The 19,812-nt window shown below is 35.2% G+C and overlaps 1 protein-coding gene across 1 annotated transcript in view; it reads right to left on the reverse strand.

The window, feature by feature from the left end:
* Window positions 1-19,812, reverse strand: part of USH2A (usherin) — an 809,712-nt gene that overhangs the window by 214,131 nt on the left and 575,769 nt on the right. The window contains exon 46 of the mRNA XM_033195653.1: window positions 15,369-15,481. Within this exon, the coding sequence (XP_033051544.1) occupies window positions 15,369-15,481 (113 nt within the window). The remainder of the gene's footprint in view (window positions 1-15,368; window positions 15,482-19,812) is intronic.

Raw genomic sequence — 19,812 nt, forward strand, 5'->3', positions numbered from 1 at the left:
CTTTGAGTCTATGTGTTTCTTCATAGGTGAAGTGGATTTCTCAACATATAGTTGGGTCTTATTCCTTGATTCATTCAAGTACTTTATGCCTATTAATTGGAGAATTGCATCCATTTGTATTCAGTGCTTTTAGTTTTCTGGTTGTGTTGCAACTTCTCTCTTCCTTTCTTACTGTCTTCCTTGTGGTTAAGTAGTTATCTCTGGGAACATGTTTCAATTCGTTGCTTTTTATTTTAGTGAATCTTTTATAAGGCTTACAAAAAATAGATCTAACAAGTTATTTTAAATAAATGACAACTTATCTTAGATCACAAATCAAAGAATAAAAACAAATAAAAAATGAAAAAGCTCTAAAATTTAACTGTATTTCTCCACATTTTGACTTTATGCTGTCTCACTTTGTATATTTTTATGTTATCTATCTCTTAACAGGTTGCTGTGCCTACTACTGTTTTTGATAAACTTGTCTTTTGGGCTTCATCCTGAAGTGATGAGTGGATTCCATGATGCAATTACCATATTAGAATATTCTGGGTTTGTCTGTATACTTAATTTATCAGTGGGTTTGCTTTCAAATGTTTTCTTTCTGTGCATTAGTTTTTTATTTCTTGCAGTTTGAAGAACTCCCTTTAGTATTTCTTTTAAGATGGGTCTCTTAGTGTTAAATTACCTCAGCTTTTATTTATCTGGGAAGGACTTCATTTCTCTTTCATATTTGAAGGATAGCTTTACTATATACAGTATTTTTATATGCATTTTTTTTTTTTTTTTACTTTAGCACTTTGAAAATGTCATCCCACTTTCTCCTAGCTTGTATGGTTTCTGTTGAGAAGACTGCTGTCAAATTGAAGCTTTTAAATATGTTATTTGCTTCTTTTCTCTTGCTGCTTTTAGCATCCTCTCATTGTCACTGACCTTTAAGAATTTGATTATTATATGCCTTGGAATAATCTTATTTTAATCAAATCTGGTCTTCTCTGACCTTTCTATATCTGGATATTTATCTATTTCTTACATTTTAGAAAGTTTTCTATTAGTCTTTCTTTTAAAAAGCTTTCTACCCCTTGCTGTTGTTCAACTTCCTCTTGAACACCAATAATTTCTAGATTTGGTCTTTTCAGGTAGTTTTCTATGTATCTTGTAGGTGATCTTCACTTGTTTTCATTCTTTTGTCCCTACCTCTGTGTATTTGCAAATAGCCTGTCTCAAGTTTGTTGATGCTTTCCTCTGATCTATTTTGCTATTGAAAGCCTCTAATGAATTTTTCACTTCAGCAGATGTATTTCTCAGATCCAAGATTTCTTTTTAATTTTTTGAAACATTTTAATCTCTTTGTTAAATCTTTTGAGAATTATCTGAATTTATCTTCTGTACTATCTTGGTAATCACTGAGTTTCCTTAAAACTGTTATTTTGAATTCTTGGTCATAGAGTTCAACTATCATCATCTTGTCAGGGAGAGTCACTGTCCTTTGCTTTTGTCAGCTTGAGGAGATCCTGCTTCCCTGTTTAAAGAAACAGGTCGTATGTCTACAAACACACTGCTATCTTGCATTTATCAAGGATAGGTATCTTTGAATTATTTTTAATTTCCTGAGTTTATTAAACATCAACTTTAGTACATTTTCTTTTGGAGCATCCTATCATATATTACTCTTCTCTCCATTTCCTATGGATGTATGCCTATGTTTTAGCATTGAAAGATTAGTTATTTATTGTAGTTTTCTCTCTTGGGCTTGCTTTGATTTTTCTTAGATATGTTTGCAGAGATTCTTTGTAATTTTTCTGTTCATTTTCTTTCATTTTGTTTTTTAATTCCCTGGGTCACTGCCTCCTTTTTGGCACTAGATGGTGCCTCAGGTCCAGGTTTGCCTTGTCTCCAGTAAACTATCAGAATACCACCTTTCTCAAATAGGAGAGGTTCCAACGGGGATATCCTGGTAGCGTGAGGAGGCTGGGTGAGGTTTGGTATCCAGGAAACCTGTGGAGCAAAACTACTACAGTGTGGTGCTGCTGAACAGCCAATCTGATTTGGCATCTCCTTTTACTGAGTTACAGAGCAGAATTTCCAGGGCTGGTGATGGTAGTCCCATCTCCCCATGTTGTCTCTGGATGTCCTCACAGAGATAGATTCCTTTGGGCACTCCTGATGCTTCCTGTGGGTTAAGGCAGGTAAAGGTCTCCTGCCAGGTAACCTAAGATGGTCGGGAAACTTCCCACTGCAATCGCACTTTTCCAGTGCAGAAATCAAGGGTCAGGGAAATATTTTCCACAAGCGCCGTGTGGAATATATTGAGAGGATGGGCGTTGTGGATACGAAAGTCCAAATTTCTTACCATCTGCTTAGAGATTTTCACTTCTCTGTGACTGTGGGAACTGTCTTTTCCTCATATTTGAGTTCTGGGATATTGCTGTGATAATCTCAGTTATGCACATTTGTTTCTGTTTTCTGTGGAGAGGAGTGAAGCCAACTTGCTTGTATGTCATCATTTTGGAACTAGGAGTTCTTTACACATATTTTCCTACGTGAATTCATCAAGTGTTCAGACATTCTAGTTGGAGTTATTTCTTTTTAATTATGTCATATTGTCAACAGAATTACTATTCTATTAGTTACTACTACATACTATTGTGACCACCCCCACAGTTGTCATCACTTTCTTCTTTATTTATTTTTAGAGATGGGATCTTGCTATATTACTCAGGCTGGACTCAAACTCCTGGGATCAAGCAATCCTCCTGACTCAGCCTCCCAAGTAGTTAGAATTCAGGTGCATTTCACCCTCCCCAGATCTCATCACTTCCAATTATCCCTTGAAGTACAAAGTACCATTGAAGCTACAAAGGAGTGTAGGGAAAATAATTTACTATCACTTACTTTTACACGGGTGAATATCAAAATGATGCAATCAGATCAAATTTTTATGAGGAGTCAGGGTTCACAATACTATTCTTTAAAATTTCATTGTAATATTTTTTCCCAATTTTTTCAAAACATATTTGTTTGACCAGAGAAAAGAAATCTTCATTGACTCTAAGATATTAACCTAAATTGTTATGGATTAAATAGCTCTAGATTCTCTGATTATGTTTACACAGGCCTTTTTTCTAATCAATATGGTCATTTTTGTCAATCATTTATGTAACACTCAATTCTTCAATATTATTCCAGATCATGGTTATCAAAAATGATCAGAACACTTAACAAACACTAAACAAATGTAATATGACAAATTTGATTCTTTGCTTTCAAGTCAAGTCATTGAATATTTAATTATCCTACTGAGATATTTATTATAAATTGTGGTAGGTAAAAAATCAAAATGCAAAATCCATGTTCTTTTAATAAAAAGGGACACACATTTCCCTCCCTTTGTCCCTGGAGGAAAATGTGGTGAGGAGATCTTGGGGCAGCTTGACAGGGAACTCTTAAATTTGGCAGTCTATAAGAGCATAGAAAATAAAGCTTGCTTCTCAGAGAATTATGGTGGCAGAAATTAGCCAGAGCAGTTCTGCAATGAAAGGTTAAGCCTAGAATACCACAATATCAATCTATAGCATGGCATAGATGGATGAGTTTCTCAAGAACCAAGTGAACGCCTTGCAAGGTGGCTCGACTTGAGCTACCTTGAAGGTACATTGTCCAGGAGAGTGGCCTTCTGGCACGAGGAGACTCCAGCAGGAAGAGTCTTTGGAATGTTCTGCTCTTTTGGCACCACAAGTGATCAGCTATAAAGGGCAACACTTATGTGAGGGAATTTGGCTATTCAAAGATTCTCAGGAGGACCTCTCAAGGAAAACATACAATTGCCCAATAAAGCATCGCTTGCCAATGGAGAGCTGTGATTGTCAACCAGTGATGGCAGTGAAATGATAATATTGAGAGGGAACATATTTGGATACAATGGAATAGAGAAGAAAGAGTAAGGGGGAGGAAAAGAGCAAGCTACAATTAGGCCTGAGCTTTAGAAATGATAGAAGTTTTGAAGTAGATGCGAGGCTAATATTTTGATGGTGATGGAATGGACTTTTTAATACTTGATCATGAATCTTAATTATCAAAGTAAGACTCATAATTAAAAATAATTGGAAAGCCATAAGATATTCCTGAGGGGTATTTGAGAATTGAGGGAAGGATAGCCAAAACAGTGTAGTTAAGGCAGTAAGTAGCAGGTAAAAAGTAAGGGATATTTTTTTTCTCTTTGTATCTAATTGGATTAAGACAGCTCCATAAAGTGGTTATATAAACTTAAACGATGAAAACATGAACAAGGGTGGTAGTGGTATAAATGGAGAAGAGTAACATATATGAGAAGATGCTCCAAAAGAAAATGTACTAAAATCGATGTTTAATAAACTCAGGGGATTAAAAATACTTCAAAGATATATGTCCTTGATAATATGCAGGATGGTGGTGCATTTGCAGAAGTGGGTGTTGGAAAAAATGATGAGTCAGACAAGAATTAACGTTTGAGGCTCATGGTTATGGAAGTGTTGGGTGAATATCATGACATAAAATCAATAGGCAAGTGGATAGGTGGGATTAGAGTTTAAGGAGAAAACAGGGCCAGGGATCTTTGAGACATCAGTATGGCCTAAAATTGCAAGACTGTTTGAACTACCTGAGCAAGATAGGGAGTCTTTTTCCTGAGGACACCCAGAATTCCTAAGTGGGTTTTTAATGGAACCACTAAAAACAAAACAAAACAATGAATGTTCAGAGAATCAGGGACAAAGTAGTAGTTGAGGGCTAAAGTGAATTAGGAGGAAGAACTGGATTTTGCTGAAAGGCACTCAAAGGCTACTTCAGTGGCCGAGTTGTTTCTATGGGAGCTACAAGAGGTAAGGAAGTTAGGAGGAGTTTGGGAAGAAGAGGGAGGTAAGGAAATGAAAATAGTGATAGCAGAGCCCCAAGAATAAGCCCAGTATTCCCTTTTCTATATATTCTATCTATCCTGTTTACATTCTATATATTCTGACTCTATTCTATTAAGGTCTCCTTAAACACAATGTGATAATCAGAACTCATGGCCATCAAATGAGTAGTATTTCCTAAAAGCCATGGTCCATAAGACTATTGATTGGATCTGTACAAATTGCACTAAGTGTACTCCAAATTCTCTCTTTCAAGGTTCTACCCATATCCTTTAAAGATTTAAGCAGACAATTTTAGTCCATATTAAAAATAGTCTACAACTGCTCATGTTGGTAAGCGAGTTTGGTATACAGGTAAAAAAAGTGATTTGACATTCCGTACCCTTCAGCCCAACACTCTGCCTTCTAAAGCAACAAACAGAAATGTGGCTTTAATTTTTTCTTTTAATGTTAGATAATTAAATTAAATTGAAAATATTATTTTTTTCTTTTAATTTTACAAAACTGTAAAATCATTGCTTCAGTTGAAGCTATCATTCACTGAGAAAAGTTAGGCAGAAAAAATCAAGGATAGAAGAGATTCCCTGATATCTAATGTCATAGCATAAAAGTATATCATGGCATGCCTTACAAAATTTGGTGAGGAAAAAAGGAGAATCCTCTTTCTCCACAAGCTCTGACCTCTTGAGCCATACTTAACTCCACATTAAGTAATTTAAAAATATAGAGGGACGCTGGGTGCTGTGTGGCTCACATCTGTAACACCAGTAATTTGGGAGGCCAAGGCGGGAGGATGACTTGAATTCAAGAGTTCAAAAGACCAGCCTGGGCAACACAGTGAGACCCCATCTTTACAAAATAATTTTTAAAATATATTAGCGGGGTGTGGTGGCACATGCCTATTGTCCCAGCTACTCAGGAGGCTGAGGTAGGATTGCTTGAGCCTGGAAGGTCAAGGCTGCAGTGAGCTTCACTCCAGCTTGGGTGACAGAACGAGATCCCATCTCAACAACAACAACAAAGGAAAAAAAATATGGAGATTCATTAATGATGATAGTGGTTTAGCATTAATTTAGAGACATCTAACCTATGCTGCTATCAGAAAGATTTCTGGAAAGTTGGTGTGTAAAAATATCATTGATCTCATTCAGCATCTAGAAGCAAATCTTAAAACAATTATTTGTGAGGGCTACAAAGACCTTATACCTCACACTCCTCCTCAATAACACATCCCCAAACTGATTTGGATGTGAAAAAACTGCCATGGTTCCAATTAAAGACATTAAAATACATGATCTGAGTTCTCTCTCTACTTTCCCTTGAGCCTCATGCCTGGAAATGATGCATTTTGGAATACTAGCAGTAATGTAATAAAACATCTTTCTTATTTGTGTTATTTTCTTAGTTTATCCATTTATGGGGAATAAATAACTAAACTTCACAGTCAGGCCAGTACCCAGTGAAGCTGTCAGCTGCAGTGTTTGTCATATTTCAATCAAAGCCAGACCCAGCCAGTTATCTTTATCCAGCTCAGTCTCTACATTCTCGAGGACCAGAATTAATGAATTAGCTATTGATTAAATTCCACTCTAGCAAATCCACCAAGACAAATAAATGAACTACTCAGGGCACGTGTAGGCCATGGCCAGACATGTCCGGGCTATCGATCTGTAGTTAGTATTCTTTTGGGATATAGAAGGAGCTGATGATAATATGACAAGTATGGAAAATGCAGTGTAGAAACAGAGCTTGTTTCTGAAGCAGCAGCTTATAAAACTAGAAGGGTCCATTTGATCCTTCTATATTTGTGTGCTATGGCACCTTTGGTTTATATATAAGAGGAAAAACATGCATAAGGGCTTGTACTGCTGAAGATGTAGTCAAAAACAAGGCATAAGTTAAGGCCAAAGACGAAGATGAGTCGGTACACTCCACACACATAATCAAACAGGCTGGTATGCTATCCGTATGTTATTGAAATATATGAAAGTTAAATTTTACTGACTTCTGAATTTCACCAAAAATAAACAAAGAATCTAACAAATTTATGGCTTCTTAGAAACCAAATCATCTTAAATGCTGGAGAAGTAGACCCCATCTGCTGATGTTTTTCTGGAAGGATTTCACATTTCATTCTGCATGTTGCTAATATAAAAGATTTTTAAAAATCAAAATAGAAACATAACTAACAAATATACATTGCCAGAAGTATAATGAAATTAAACAAACAATATCATGCACACGGGAGGCTAACTGCTTTGGTGTTGGTATAATTTTGATTAATGGCTTGGCAGCCTATACTTGCTCATTAGAGTCTTGCCTTTGGAAAATGTTACTCTGCTACTATGGATCATTTTAAGAAAGGAAAGATTTTACATGCCAATATTTGGTTATGAATGATTTATATCAAGTTTTTGCTAGGCTTCTGACGAGGGGCGGGGAGGGGAAGGAAAGTTGCCAAAGGCATTGGAAGAAAGAAAACTGGGGTGGAGGGGGACTTCCCATGCAGGCCAATATGGAATAAGCCCATTACAGCTTCTCTCTCCCACTGATTACAACTCAAAATTTGCACAAATTATAAAAAGTAACTATCTGAGGACTATGAAAAGTTAACAATTGCAGGCTGATCAGGAGGGGAGCCAAAACTTTAAGAATGAATGTTAGGGCCGGGCCGGGCGTAGCGGCTCACGCCTGTAATCCCAGCACTTCGGGAGGCGGAGGCAGGTGGATCACGAGATCAGGAGATTGAGACCATCCTGGCTAACATGGTGAAACCCTGTCTCTACTAAAAATACAAAAAAATTATCCAGGAGTGGTGGTGGGCACCTGTAATCCCAGCTACTCGGGAGGCTGAGGCAGGAGAATGGCGTGAAACTGGGAGGCGGAGCTTGCAGTGAGCCGAGATCGCGCGCCACTGCACTCCAGACTGGGCAACAGAGCAAGGCTCCATCTCAAAAAAAAATAATAGTAATAAAAAAACAAATAAAGAAATTAAAAAAAAAAAGAATGAATGGTACAGGGTGAGTTTCCCATTTTTTCTCCCCCTCCTTTACTTTCCATCTTTAACCCAAGGGCCGTATCAGTGTGAAACTGTGAACTAGGCAAGCAAAATCCTAGAGAAAGTAAATTCTTTTCCAGCTAGAGTATCTACAACAAAAAAGCCTTGCAAGCCAGAGAGTGTAGGGAAAACTCCTATTTTTGTTTTGTTTTGTTTTGTTTTGTTTTCTCTTCTTTCTTCTGGACCATGTTCTGAGAATGATTAGAGTCAAGGAACCGCACGGCAGCAGCTGTGGCCAAATTGGAATCTAAAGCCCCAAGGGGGAAAAAAATCTTTCAGTCCAGAGAAATCAAGAAATGGGGCCTCTATAGTCCAAAGAATGTGGGAGAAGTCCTTGTTATTTTTTTTTCTCTAATTCCTCCTACCTCATTGCCTAAGAACAACTCTAGTTACGCAAACTGGGAGGCAGGCTGGGAGGCAAACATTTCAAAAGAAATCATATCATTCTAGCCAAAAATCCAGGAAAGGAAGTCCAAAGGAGCTGGAAAGATGGGGGACATTTCAGAGAGAAGAAAGCTGGAAGCCAATTTTATGAATGAACCAACACAAGTCCTGACTGAACTCTAAGCTGCACATTTATGGTTGCCTCACACACATAGGCTATGCAAGCAGCACAGCGAGGACTTCGAGATCTGAACTATTACATAATTCCACAGCCAAATTCCAAATTAGCCATTGTGCAGACACAGAGTAGTAAAGCAAAGTTCATAGCTTTGCTATGCTACTTTATGAAAAAATAGGAACTGACTGTAGTCACTGGCAAAGGAAAGCAGAATTTGGAGTCTGAAGTTAACCAGTTGGTAACCTGCTGAAAAAAGTAAACAAGAACTCTAACTTTCTTCAAAGGATTTTAACAGGAGTCAGATTTTTATAACTTAATATTCAAAATGTGAAGAAATCAGTCTAAAAATCACCCAGAATTACACTAAGCAATCGAAAGCTGGAGTGACTATATTAATATTAGACAAAATAAACTTAAGAACAAGGAAATTATCAGGAAGTAAAAGGGCTTATCACATAATGACAAAAGGGCCAGTTTATCAAGACATAACAATCCTAAACATGTATGCACTTAATAGCAAAACGTCAAAATACATGAAAGAAAGACTAATAGATCTGAAGAAGAAATAGATAAACCCACAGTTATATTTGGAGACTTCAACACTATTCTCACAATAACTGATAAAACAAGGAGGCAGAAAATCAGTAAGTATATAGATGATCTGAACACCACTATCACTCAACTCGAACTAATTGACATTTACAAAACACTCTATCTGACAACAGCAGACTGTACCTTCTCCTAAAGTGCATTTACATTCACTAAGATAGATAATATTCTGAGCCCTGAAAAAACTGTAACTAATTTAAAAGAACTGAAATTCTAAAATTACGTTTCTAGATCATAATCAAATTAAACTGGAAACCCAGATAGAAACATATCTGAAAAATCCCAAATACTTGGAAATTAAACAATCCCCTTGTAAATAATCCATGGGTTAAAGAAGTCTCAAGAGAAATTAAAATATATTTTGAACAAATGAAATGAAATGCAACATTTCAAAATTTGTGAGCTTTACACCGAAGCAGGATGGAGAAGAAAAAAGAAAGGTCTCAAATCAATAATGAAAGTTTTCATCTTTAAGAAACTAGAGAAGGAATAGCAAAGCAAAAGGGGAAAAAAAATAGAGTGCAGAAATCACTGAAATGGAAAATAGAAAATAATATAGATGATATAGAAAATAAATAAAACCAAAAATGCTTCTTTGAAAAGATCTACAAAATTGATAAACCTCTAGGCTGACTAGAAAAACAGAGGGCACTTACTGTCAATGTCAGAAATGAAACAGTGCAAATCAGTTCCAACAAATTGTTGTTTGCAGTACAGACATACTACAAACAACTTCCCGCTTATAAATTTGACAAATTTGATTAAATTAACTAATTTTCTGCACCCACAAGATGACAAAACTCACTGGAGAATAAATCACCAAAATATCATACGTTATTAAGGGAACTGAATTCTGAGTTAAAAAACCTTCCATCAAAGAAAAACTCCAGGCAAATATGGGTTTCACTGGTGAATTTTACCAAGATTTAAGAAATAATAACACTTTTATACAATCTCTTCCACAAAATAGAAAAGAAGGAAATGCTTCCCAAGTTATTATGAGACCAGAAATTACCATGATACCCAATCCAGGCAAAGGTATTACAAGAAAATCAAACACAGTCCAATATATTTTATGAACACAGATGAACATTTTCTACAAGATAATAGTATATTGCATCCCCCAATATATAAAAAAGAAAATATATCACAACCAAATTGTGGTTATCCAGAGAATGCAGGATAGTTCAATAATTTAAAATCAGTAAATATAATTGATTATAGTACAAATTTAAAATGTCAAAAAAGCATTTGACAAAATTCCATGTCCATTTATAACAAAAACTGTCAGCAAATTAAAAGGTAAGTTCTTCAACCTGATAAAAGGCATTGCCAAAAATTTCATACATAACATCACATCTAAGGGTAAAATACTGAAAGTTTTCTTTCAAAGATTGGGAACAAATCAAGGATGTGCTCTTATTACATTATTAAACTATCCAGTGCAATAAGGCAGGAAAAAGAAATAAAAGACATACTGATTGGAAAGGAAAAAAAATAAACAGTTTCTCTTTGCAGAAGATCTACATAGACTAGGGAATTACAAAACACTCTTAAGACTTATAAGGAGTTTAGCAAGGTTGCTAGATGTAAGCTCACTAGTGCAAAATTAATTGTGTTTCTACACACTGGAAACAAACAATTGGATTTAAATTTGTTTTAAAGAAACATTAATAATGGCACCCCCCAAATAAATAATTAGGTATAAATTGAATAAAATATATTCAGTATTTGCATATTGGATTATACAAAACACTGATAAAATAAAGGAGAGAGGATGCAAATAAATGAGCAACAGTGTGTTCATGAACCAGAACATTTGATATTGTTAAGATGTCAATTCTCTACCAATTGATCCACAAATTCAATGCAGTTCTAATCAAAATCACATGTTTTATAGATATCAATGACCTGTTTCTGAAATGTATATGGACAGGCAAAGTAGTGAGAAAGGCCAAAATGATTTTTATAAAGGTCAAAGTTGGAGGACTCATACAATGTGATTTGACAGCCTACTGTAGAGCTACAGTAATCAAGATTGTGTGATATTGGTATAGACATACATATTGATAAACTGAACATAAAAGAGTCCAAAACTGGCCTACAAAACATGTTTACATTGATTTTTGACAAAAATCTAAAAATATTCAATAAAGAAAAGATAATCTTTCCAAAAATTTTGTTGAAACTATTAAATACTTACATGCCAAAAAATTAACCTTGACCCATGCCTCAGTGTGTACAAAAATTAATACAAAACCAATCGTAGACATAAATTCAACATGTAAACATACAAATGTTTTAGGAAATAGACAAGAGAAATTCTCTGTGACCTTGACTCAGGCAGAGTTCTTAGATAAAATGCCAGATGCACAAACCATAAAGGAAAAAGTAACAAATCTAACTCTCTTGAAATTTAAAACTCTTTCTCTCAAAAACACACAAACAAGATAATTGAAGACAAATCATAGGGTAGAAAAAATACTTGTAAATCACATATGTGACAAAAAACTCAAAATATATTTTAAAAATTCTCAAAACTCAGAAAATAAGAAAACAAAGAATCTAATTAACAAATTAGCAAAAAATTTAGAGATACCATTTCCCAGAGTAAACAAATGCCAAAGTGCATGCAAAAATCAATTGCAAAGCTTATCGGCTTATCATCAGGGAAAATGTAACTTAAGACCATAATAACACACAACTAAACATCTATTAAAATGACTATTTAAAAAATAAGAGGAAAACACCTCATATTATCTCAAGCTCTAGCAAAAATGTAGAGCAACTTGAGCTCTCATAGAATGCTAGTAGGAATGAAAGATGTTACAGTAACTTTGTAAATCAGTCTAGCAGTTTATGACTCAGCCATCCAACTCCTGGGTATTTGCCCAAATGAAATGAAAATATATATTTACACAAAATCCTGTATATAGATGTTTTATAGCAAGTTTAATCATGGTCACGGAGAACTGAAAACTATCCAAACTGTGCACAAACTGTAGAACTTTCATATAATGGAAACTTACTCAGCAACAAAAACTGACAACTACTAGTATGTATACAACTACTAGTATGTATACAATAAGATGGACAAATCTTAAATGCATTATGCTAAGTAAAAGAAGCCCTTTGAATGGCTACATATTATATGACCCATTTACATGACAATACGGAAAAGGCAGAATTATACAGACCAAAACATGGTAGTGTTTGCTTAGTGTTAGGAAGGGTAGAAGAGGGGTTAGCAATAGAGGAGCCTGACATCATGATGCTGTTTCGTATCTTGATTATGGTAGTGTCTGTCCTTCCTGGCAGCTTTTTGGATGTGCTTTTTAAACATGGTACTCTGCAATTTCCTGATAATATCCCTTTATATGTAATCATTTTTTAGTCATATTGTTGGTATCCGGGGAATCTTTTGATCTGCACAATAGTACACTGGTTCTAGGATATTTCCTTGTCTTTTTAAAATTTTCTCTCTCTTTTCTTTTGATTCTCTTTCGAAGCTCTTATTATTCAAATATTAGACTTCCTGGATGCTCTCTATTATTTTTTTCTTTCGCTCTCTCTCTCTCTCTTTTAAATCTTTGTGTTTCATTGCACTTTCAAAGACATTCCCTTGAACTTTCTTCGAAAATTTCAATTCAGCTTTTCACCCTTTTAATTTCCATGAGGTTTTATCCACTTTTTTTTGTTTGTTTGTTTGTTTTTTCAATATGCTCGTGTCGTTTTATGGTTAGAGAATCTTCTTTTATCTGTCTGAGGTTATAATTTTTTTTCCTCACCTGCATTGTCTCTGAATCTATTGTATCATGTCTTTTGTTTATTTTGGTCCCCTTTTTATCTTTAAGAGTGATGCACCAAAAAAAAAAAAAAAAAAAAAAAGGCTGACTAAAAGCTTTACAGGTAGGTGACTCTTGTTGATTGGCATACTTCCCTACCGCGTGACCAGGGAGCAAGTTGTTTTTACTGTTAGGGATCCCTATATGCTATTGTCTGGAGGTATTTTATTTGGATTATTCCTTTTTTTCTAGAAAAGAATGTTCAGTTTCCTATCTGGAGGTGTTTATGATTTGGCTACTTGCTCCTGAGGACAGAACTGGGAAAATTAGCCAAAAAGCGCACCATTCAGGTTGTGGTCTCACTTTATCACTGTTTTTACTTCTGCATCTCATCTCAGCTCCCCTGTGCCTAGTAGCCCTCAGTTTCTCCAGAGAATAAATGTCTAATCTCCTGGTAGGTGTGCTTTGTCATGTGGAAGAAGAGAAATAGACCCCTGGATGCATAGCAAAGAGGCAAGAAACCTGGGATTCCAAACACTTCTTTATTAACAGTTGTGTCTTGCTCTACGATTTCAGCTTTAAACCTTACCCTCCCTCCTCCTCTTTACATCCTTAAAACTTCTAAGTGCCCAGCCTCTCCAGTTCTCTGTGGAAAAAACAGTTTGTTTCCTGTCATTATTCTCTTTCATCAACCAATATTTTGGTTGTAAATTTCTCCACTGTATTAAATCATTTGCCTCTTTCTGGCAAATATTGCTTACAAAATCATGTTGCAATCTCTTTTCTGTTGTTGTCTCCTCTCTCACTTTCCTTGTTCTTGTTGTATAATACTCTCTTTAATGTTTCTGCCATCAATTTAATGTATTTGGATACAAGCAGCTTTTAATAGCAACTAAAAATATTTGTCCTGTTATTATGTGTAATAATCTTCTTAAAGGAAAAAAATCCTAGAGACACAGTCACATTTGTTCCATTTCTTATAAAGCTTAGGTATTATTTTTAGTTATAAATAAATATGTATTATGAGGCATATTCTGTTATATCATTCACATGGGCTTGAGTCATGGGGATGCCAGTAGACAAGAATTTGAAAACATCCACCCACCTAACTATAATTCTTTCTTGAGCTTTTCAAGATTGAACTCAAATGTCACACCTTCCATGACGCCTTCACTGACAATTCTGGGTAAAGTTTGCTATTTTTCTGTTTATGTTCTTTTTGCACATCATAAACCTCTTACTCTAGTGTTTTTCACATTGTTCTATAAACATTTATTTAGGGGAGTATCTTCCACAGTGTACTGGAACTTTGCAAATTTAGAATCATGTCTTATGCTCTTTTGTATTACTTTTGCCTTCTATATTATTATGGCCACAGATGTATTTGCTAAAAGATAAAAGGTCTCTAATGGCCATTTATGTGACTATTTTGTCCCTGCATAGTAGACAGTACTGTGAATAGGTTGGGAGATATCTGCTGGGGGGATTATAAACTAATTAGTATGTCAAAAATTAGATCATTATCTATCAAGTGTTTGAGAGAAGATATACTCAAGGAGACAAGATATGATTATTGCCAAGAACAGCTAACAGTCCGGTTAGTTGGGTTTTTCTAATTATTTTAACCATCGGTTGCCAAAACCAGTGCTAATTTTTTTTAACCGATTTAAGATCTGGAAATTTCAACATGCCATAGAGGAATCCTTCAGAATGGAAACATTAATAATAGACTGATTATTTCTGTGTGTGTGTTTGTGTGTGTATGTTGTTTGTATGCATAGGTGAGGTGATTCATTTGGCTTAAGCAAAAAGTATAATGTGAAAGCACTAAGATTTCTTTTCGCAGGCTCAAGTTGATACAAACAGATGAACAATTTACCATCTTATTTTCAGCTTTGGAAACAACACCAAATATTATTATTATTGTTGTTACTAATTATGAATTATAAAGAGACTTGCTTTCAAACTATGGTCATTTCTCAGCAACAAAAGAATAAAGAAAAATAAAGTGACTCTACAAAGAAGCTGACAAAATTGATAATAGTTATCCAAACATTATCTGCCCTATTAATTTTACAGATTTCTATCTTTAGGGCACTCTAATGTATATAAATCAGTTTTTTTTTTTTAACCAAAAAGATTAAGTTAGAAGGTAGTCATTACAATTAAGCATGTATTATGCTTTGCAAAAGGATTCACTAAAGGACACATTCAAATAAGGAGACATGTATTTCCAGTATTTGTTTACAGGTTACTAAATAAAAAATCTGAGGCTGGGCAATCAGGGAAATTAAAGATTAAATGTCTTTGGATGTCCAGTGAAGATTAACATCTGTGAAATAATATCAAAAATTTGATTTACACACATAGTTGTAAGAACCCATTAAATGAGATTGTCATGGCTGAGAGGATACCTTTGATTTTTATTTTCATTTCTTCTGATCAGAGTTCCTTAGATTAACTGACACAAAATTTTTTACCTTGAAGTGATGTCACGAATTGTGGGTGTTGGTATATCACTTGGAGTATCTTCCACAGTGGTGATTTGCGTTCCATTGCTTTTCACGCAGGCATATATTGTGCAGACTTCAACCTACAAACATTAATTTAGAAAAAAAATAAATGCAACCATTTTTGAAATACATACTAATAGTCTGAATCCCACCTTCCCTCATTTCACATGAATCTCTTATAGTTCTCTATAACATCTTGAGGTTTAATCAATATTCATTTTTGATGTTAACTGACTCCAAAGGAATGAGCTCAGAGGAGGGTACAGAATTGGGATCAAGACAATTGATTTAGTGATGGGAATGGTGATGTTTACTCTCTGGTTTCAACTACTCAGAAAGAGAAAAATACATTAATCTACTCAGAGCATAGTCAAGGAATGGAAGATGCCCAAGTGACAGTTTGCAAACATAATAGGTTATCACTGCTTACTGTTCTCTAAATCTATAACTAAGTAGTGTGACGATGATATCTTCTGGAAGTCTTGACACTGTAAAACAAATAGCCTAAATGCTAATGTCTAGTGGAAGAAAAATGAGGCCTAGAGAAGCCTTCCAATATGGTTGAGGTATTTTATATCCATTTATTCCAGATGCAATTGTATTTTTACCTTAATCACAGCAGAAAATCATCATTCATCCCTTTAATTCTGCCACCTAATCTGAATAAAAATTGAGGAGAGTGGAATAACTGAAGATTAGAAATGGGGTTCATCAAGCATTAGTAACACAAAAGGAACGCATTAACCAAGAGGGAAGAGAGAAATGAATACACAAAAGATTGGGAACATCTACAAATCAATATCATTTTGCTCTCAATTAAAGGAGAAAACTAAGAGGAACTGTAGTTTTTACAGTGCTAATTTACTTTGAGTATCTAATACATAAATGGAGAAGGCAAGCTAGGTGCTGAGGAATCTTAAACACTAATTCTGAGCTTCTATGTGAAACAGTTATCTGATTGTTCCTTTGATGGTTGAGGAAAGGCAAATGGGATTCTTTTTTTTTTTTTTTTTTTCTTTTTTTATTTTTTATTATACTTTAAGTTCTAGGGTACATGTGCATAACGTTTATATCATGTATAACTCCCCAATGCAATCCCTCCCTCCTCCCCCCTCCCCATGATAGGCCCCAGTGTGTGATGTTCCCCTTCCCGAGTCCAAGTGATCTCATTGTTCAGTTCCCACCTATGAGTGAGAACATGCGGTGTTTGGTTTTCTCTTCTTGTGATAGTTTGCTAAGAATGATGGTTTCCAGCTGCATCCATGTCCCTACACAGGACGCAAACTCATCCTTTTTGATGGCTGCATAGTATTCCATGGTGTATATGTGCCACATTTTCTTAATCCAGTCTGTCACAGATGGACATTTGGGTTGATTCCAAGTCTTTGCTATTGTGAATAGTGCCGCAATAAACATACGTGTGCATGTGTCTTTGTAGTAGAGTAATTTATAATCCTTTGGGTATATACCCAGTAGTGGGATGGCTGGGTCATATGGTACATCTAGTTCTAGATCCTTGAGGAATCGCCATACTGTTTTCCATAATGGTTGAACTAGTTTACAATCCCACCAACAGTGTAAAAGTGTTCCTATTTCTCCACATCCTCTCCAACATCTATTGTTTCCTGACTTCTTAATGATTGCCATTCTAACTGGTGTGAGATGGTATCTCATTGTGGTTTTGATTCTTATATTTAGTAGATATGCTATTTTATTAATAGTGTACCTAAATGTTAGTTGAGGCATATGTTCATAATGCTGCATGAGTTGTGTTACTTATTGATGCCATATTGTCTTTTGAGGTATTAATAGTGGATATTTAAAAACTATCAAGGGCATACTTTCTAAGCATGTCCAATTAAATCTGAAATAAAGGCAGATGAACTTAAAATATAATGCTGTAATATAATTAGTGAAAATGAACTTTATACATATTGGAAAAAATTGATTCTATGATACATAATGAAGTAACTCAGAATCAATTCAACTGAATCTATTATGTATCTAATATGTGCCAAATATTATAATGGAAATAAGCACAAATAATTGTATTGATTCCTCATAACTCCATTTAAACAAATTTGCAGAGAAGAAAGGGAACATGATCAAGCTGGTAAGATTTGGGATATCTGAGTTGGTCTCCACTGTACCCTATTGGCTTCTCATCTAAATGTTAACATAACTTTAAGCTCTAAACTACTTAGGTATATTCAAATGTTTCTCCAGAAAACATTTCTTTTGATTCATTGGTCAAAGGAAAACGACCAATGGCCACTGGTAGTAGCCAGATGATTATATATGTTTTAACCTCAAATGTTAGAGAAATGTGCCAATATTTTTTAATTTTTACTAATGTTAACATTCCAAGTTTCCATTTTGGTACCTATTTCTAGTGCTATAACTATATTGTATAACATGTGAATGAAACACAAATATAAAGCTTACTCTATTTATATTAAAAAGAGATAAAACTGAATAAAAATGAAATGATTATTTATTTGTAAAAGGGACATATAAAGGGATTATTCAAAAAGTAGATACTTGGCTGGGTAAAGTGGCTCACATCTGTAATCCCAGCACTTTGGAAAGCTGAGGCAGGTGGATCACCTGAGGTCAGGAGTTTGAGACCAGCCTGGTCAACATGGTGAAACCCTGTCTCTACTAAAAATACACACACAAAAAAACCTGGTGTGGTGGTGGGCACCTGGAATCCCAGGTACTTGGGAGGCTCAGGCATGAGAATTGCTTGACTCCATGAGGTAGAGGTTGCAGTGAGCCGAGATAGTGCCAATGCACTCCAACCTGGGTTACAAGAGTGAGACTGTCTCAGAAAAAAAAAAAGTAGATACTTGGGTGTGTTATGTGCTTTAAAATCAATAGCTATTTTACAGATGGGCTTTGCATAGAGAGCCTTAATTCTAAAGTATTAGGCATTCCAATTAAATGCTTATTTTAAATGAAACCAAATCACCTTTGACATCATAATGAAAATCACTGAAATTTGATGTTCAAATTTTCAGAAATGCAATAGCTATGTCAAGTACAGTATTCTTGGACTGCAAAAAGCTCCACAAAAAAATATAGTAATCAGGAATAACAATATCTTAGTCACTAATAACAAAATTCTATTATTGGATTCTACTTTGGTCTTTTGCATCTTCATCTGTTTCCACTCTCTTCAGGCTACCAGAAAAGGAAGCTTTATACCTACTGGTTTGAGTTATTTATACCTGACTCAAACCAGTAGTGGTATAAATAAAGCCTTCCCCATAGAATAGGCCTTAAACACTTTTAAACATTAACTCTTAATCCAGAGTTAGAGAGCTGAACTGCACATCCATGCACAGCACACAGTGTTCTCACTTCTAGATTGTATTTCAAGTCTTGATAAAGCAAATGAATACGGTGTCTTTTGAAAAATGAGCTTTCTCGAACAGGGGTCAAAAGAAGACAATACAGCAAATCCTCCATCACCTTCCTGTGTTAGCCTTTTTTACATAGCTATATTTCTAATTTATTTGGAGCTTGATTTCTACCTACCTGCATGAATGGCCTACCTGCATACATGGACTCACTGTAAGAATCATGAACATAAACATCAGTCCACATATTCCATACTAAGACAACTCAGGTAGGTTATGGGAATCATGGTGTGCAATGAAAACAAACCACTGCTTAAGAAAATCAGAGAGGACACAAACAAATGGAAAAACATTCCACGCCCATGGATGGGAAGAATAAATGTCATGAAAAGGGCCATATTGCCCAAAGTAATTAATAGATTCAGTGATATTCCCATTAAACTACCATTGACATTCTTCATGAAATTGGAAAAAATTACTTTAAAATTCATATGGAACCAAAAAGGAGCCTGTATAGCCACAACAATCATAAGTAAAAAGAACAAGTCTGGAGGCATCACACTACCTGACTTTAGACTATACTACAAGGATACAGTAACCAAAACAGCATGGTACTGGTACAAAAACAGACAAACGGACCAAGGGAACAGAATAGAGACCTCAGAAAGAAGACTGTGCATCTGCCACTATCTGATCTTTGACAAAACTGACAAAAACAAGCAGTGGGGAAAGGATTCCCTATTTAATAAATGGTACTGGAAAAACTGGCTAGCCATATGCAGAAAGTTGAAACTGGACACCTTCCTTACATCTTATACAGAAAGTAACTCAAGATGGATTAAAGACTTAAACATAAAGCCCAAAACTATAAAAATCCTAGAAGAAAACCTAGGCAATACCATTCAGGACATAGACACAGGCAAATATTTCATGACAAAAATGTCAAAAACAATTACGATAAAAGCAAAAATTGACAAATGGGATATAATTAAACTAGGGAGCTTCTGCACAGCAAAAGAAACTATCATGAGAGTGAACAGGCAACCTAC

Source organism: Trachypithecus francoisi, unplaced genomic scaffold, assembly GCF_009764315.1.
Source record: "Trachypithecus francoisi isolate TF-2019V2 unplaced genomic scaffold, Tfra_2.0 Lachesis_group5, whole genome shotgun sequence".
NCBI lineage: Eukaryota > Metazoa > Chordata > Mammalia > Primates > Cercopithecidae > Trachypithecus > Trachypithecus francoisi.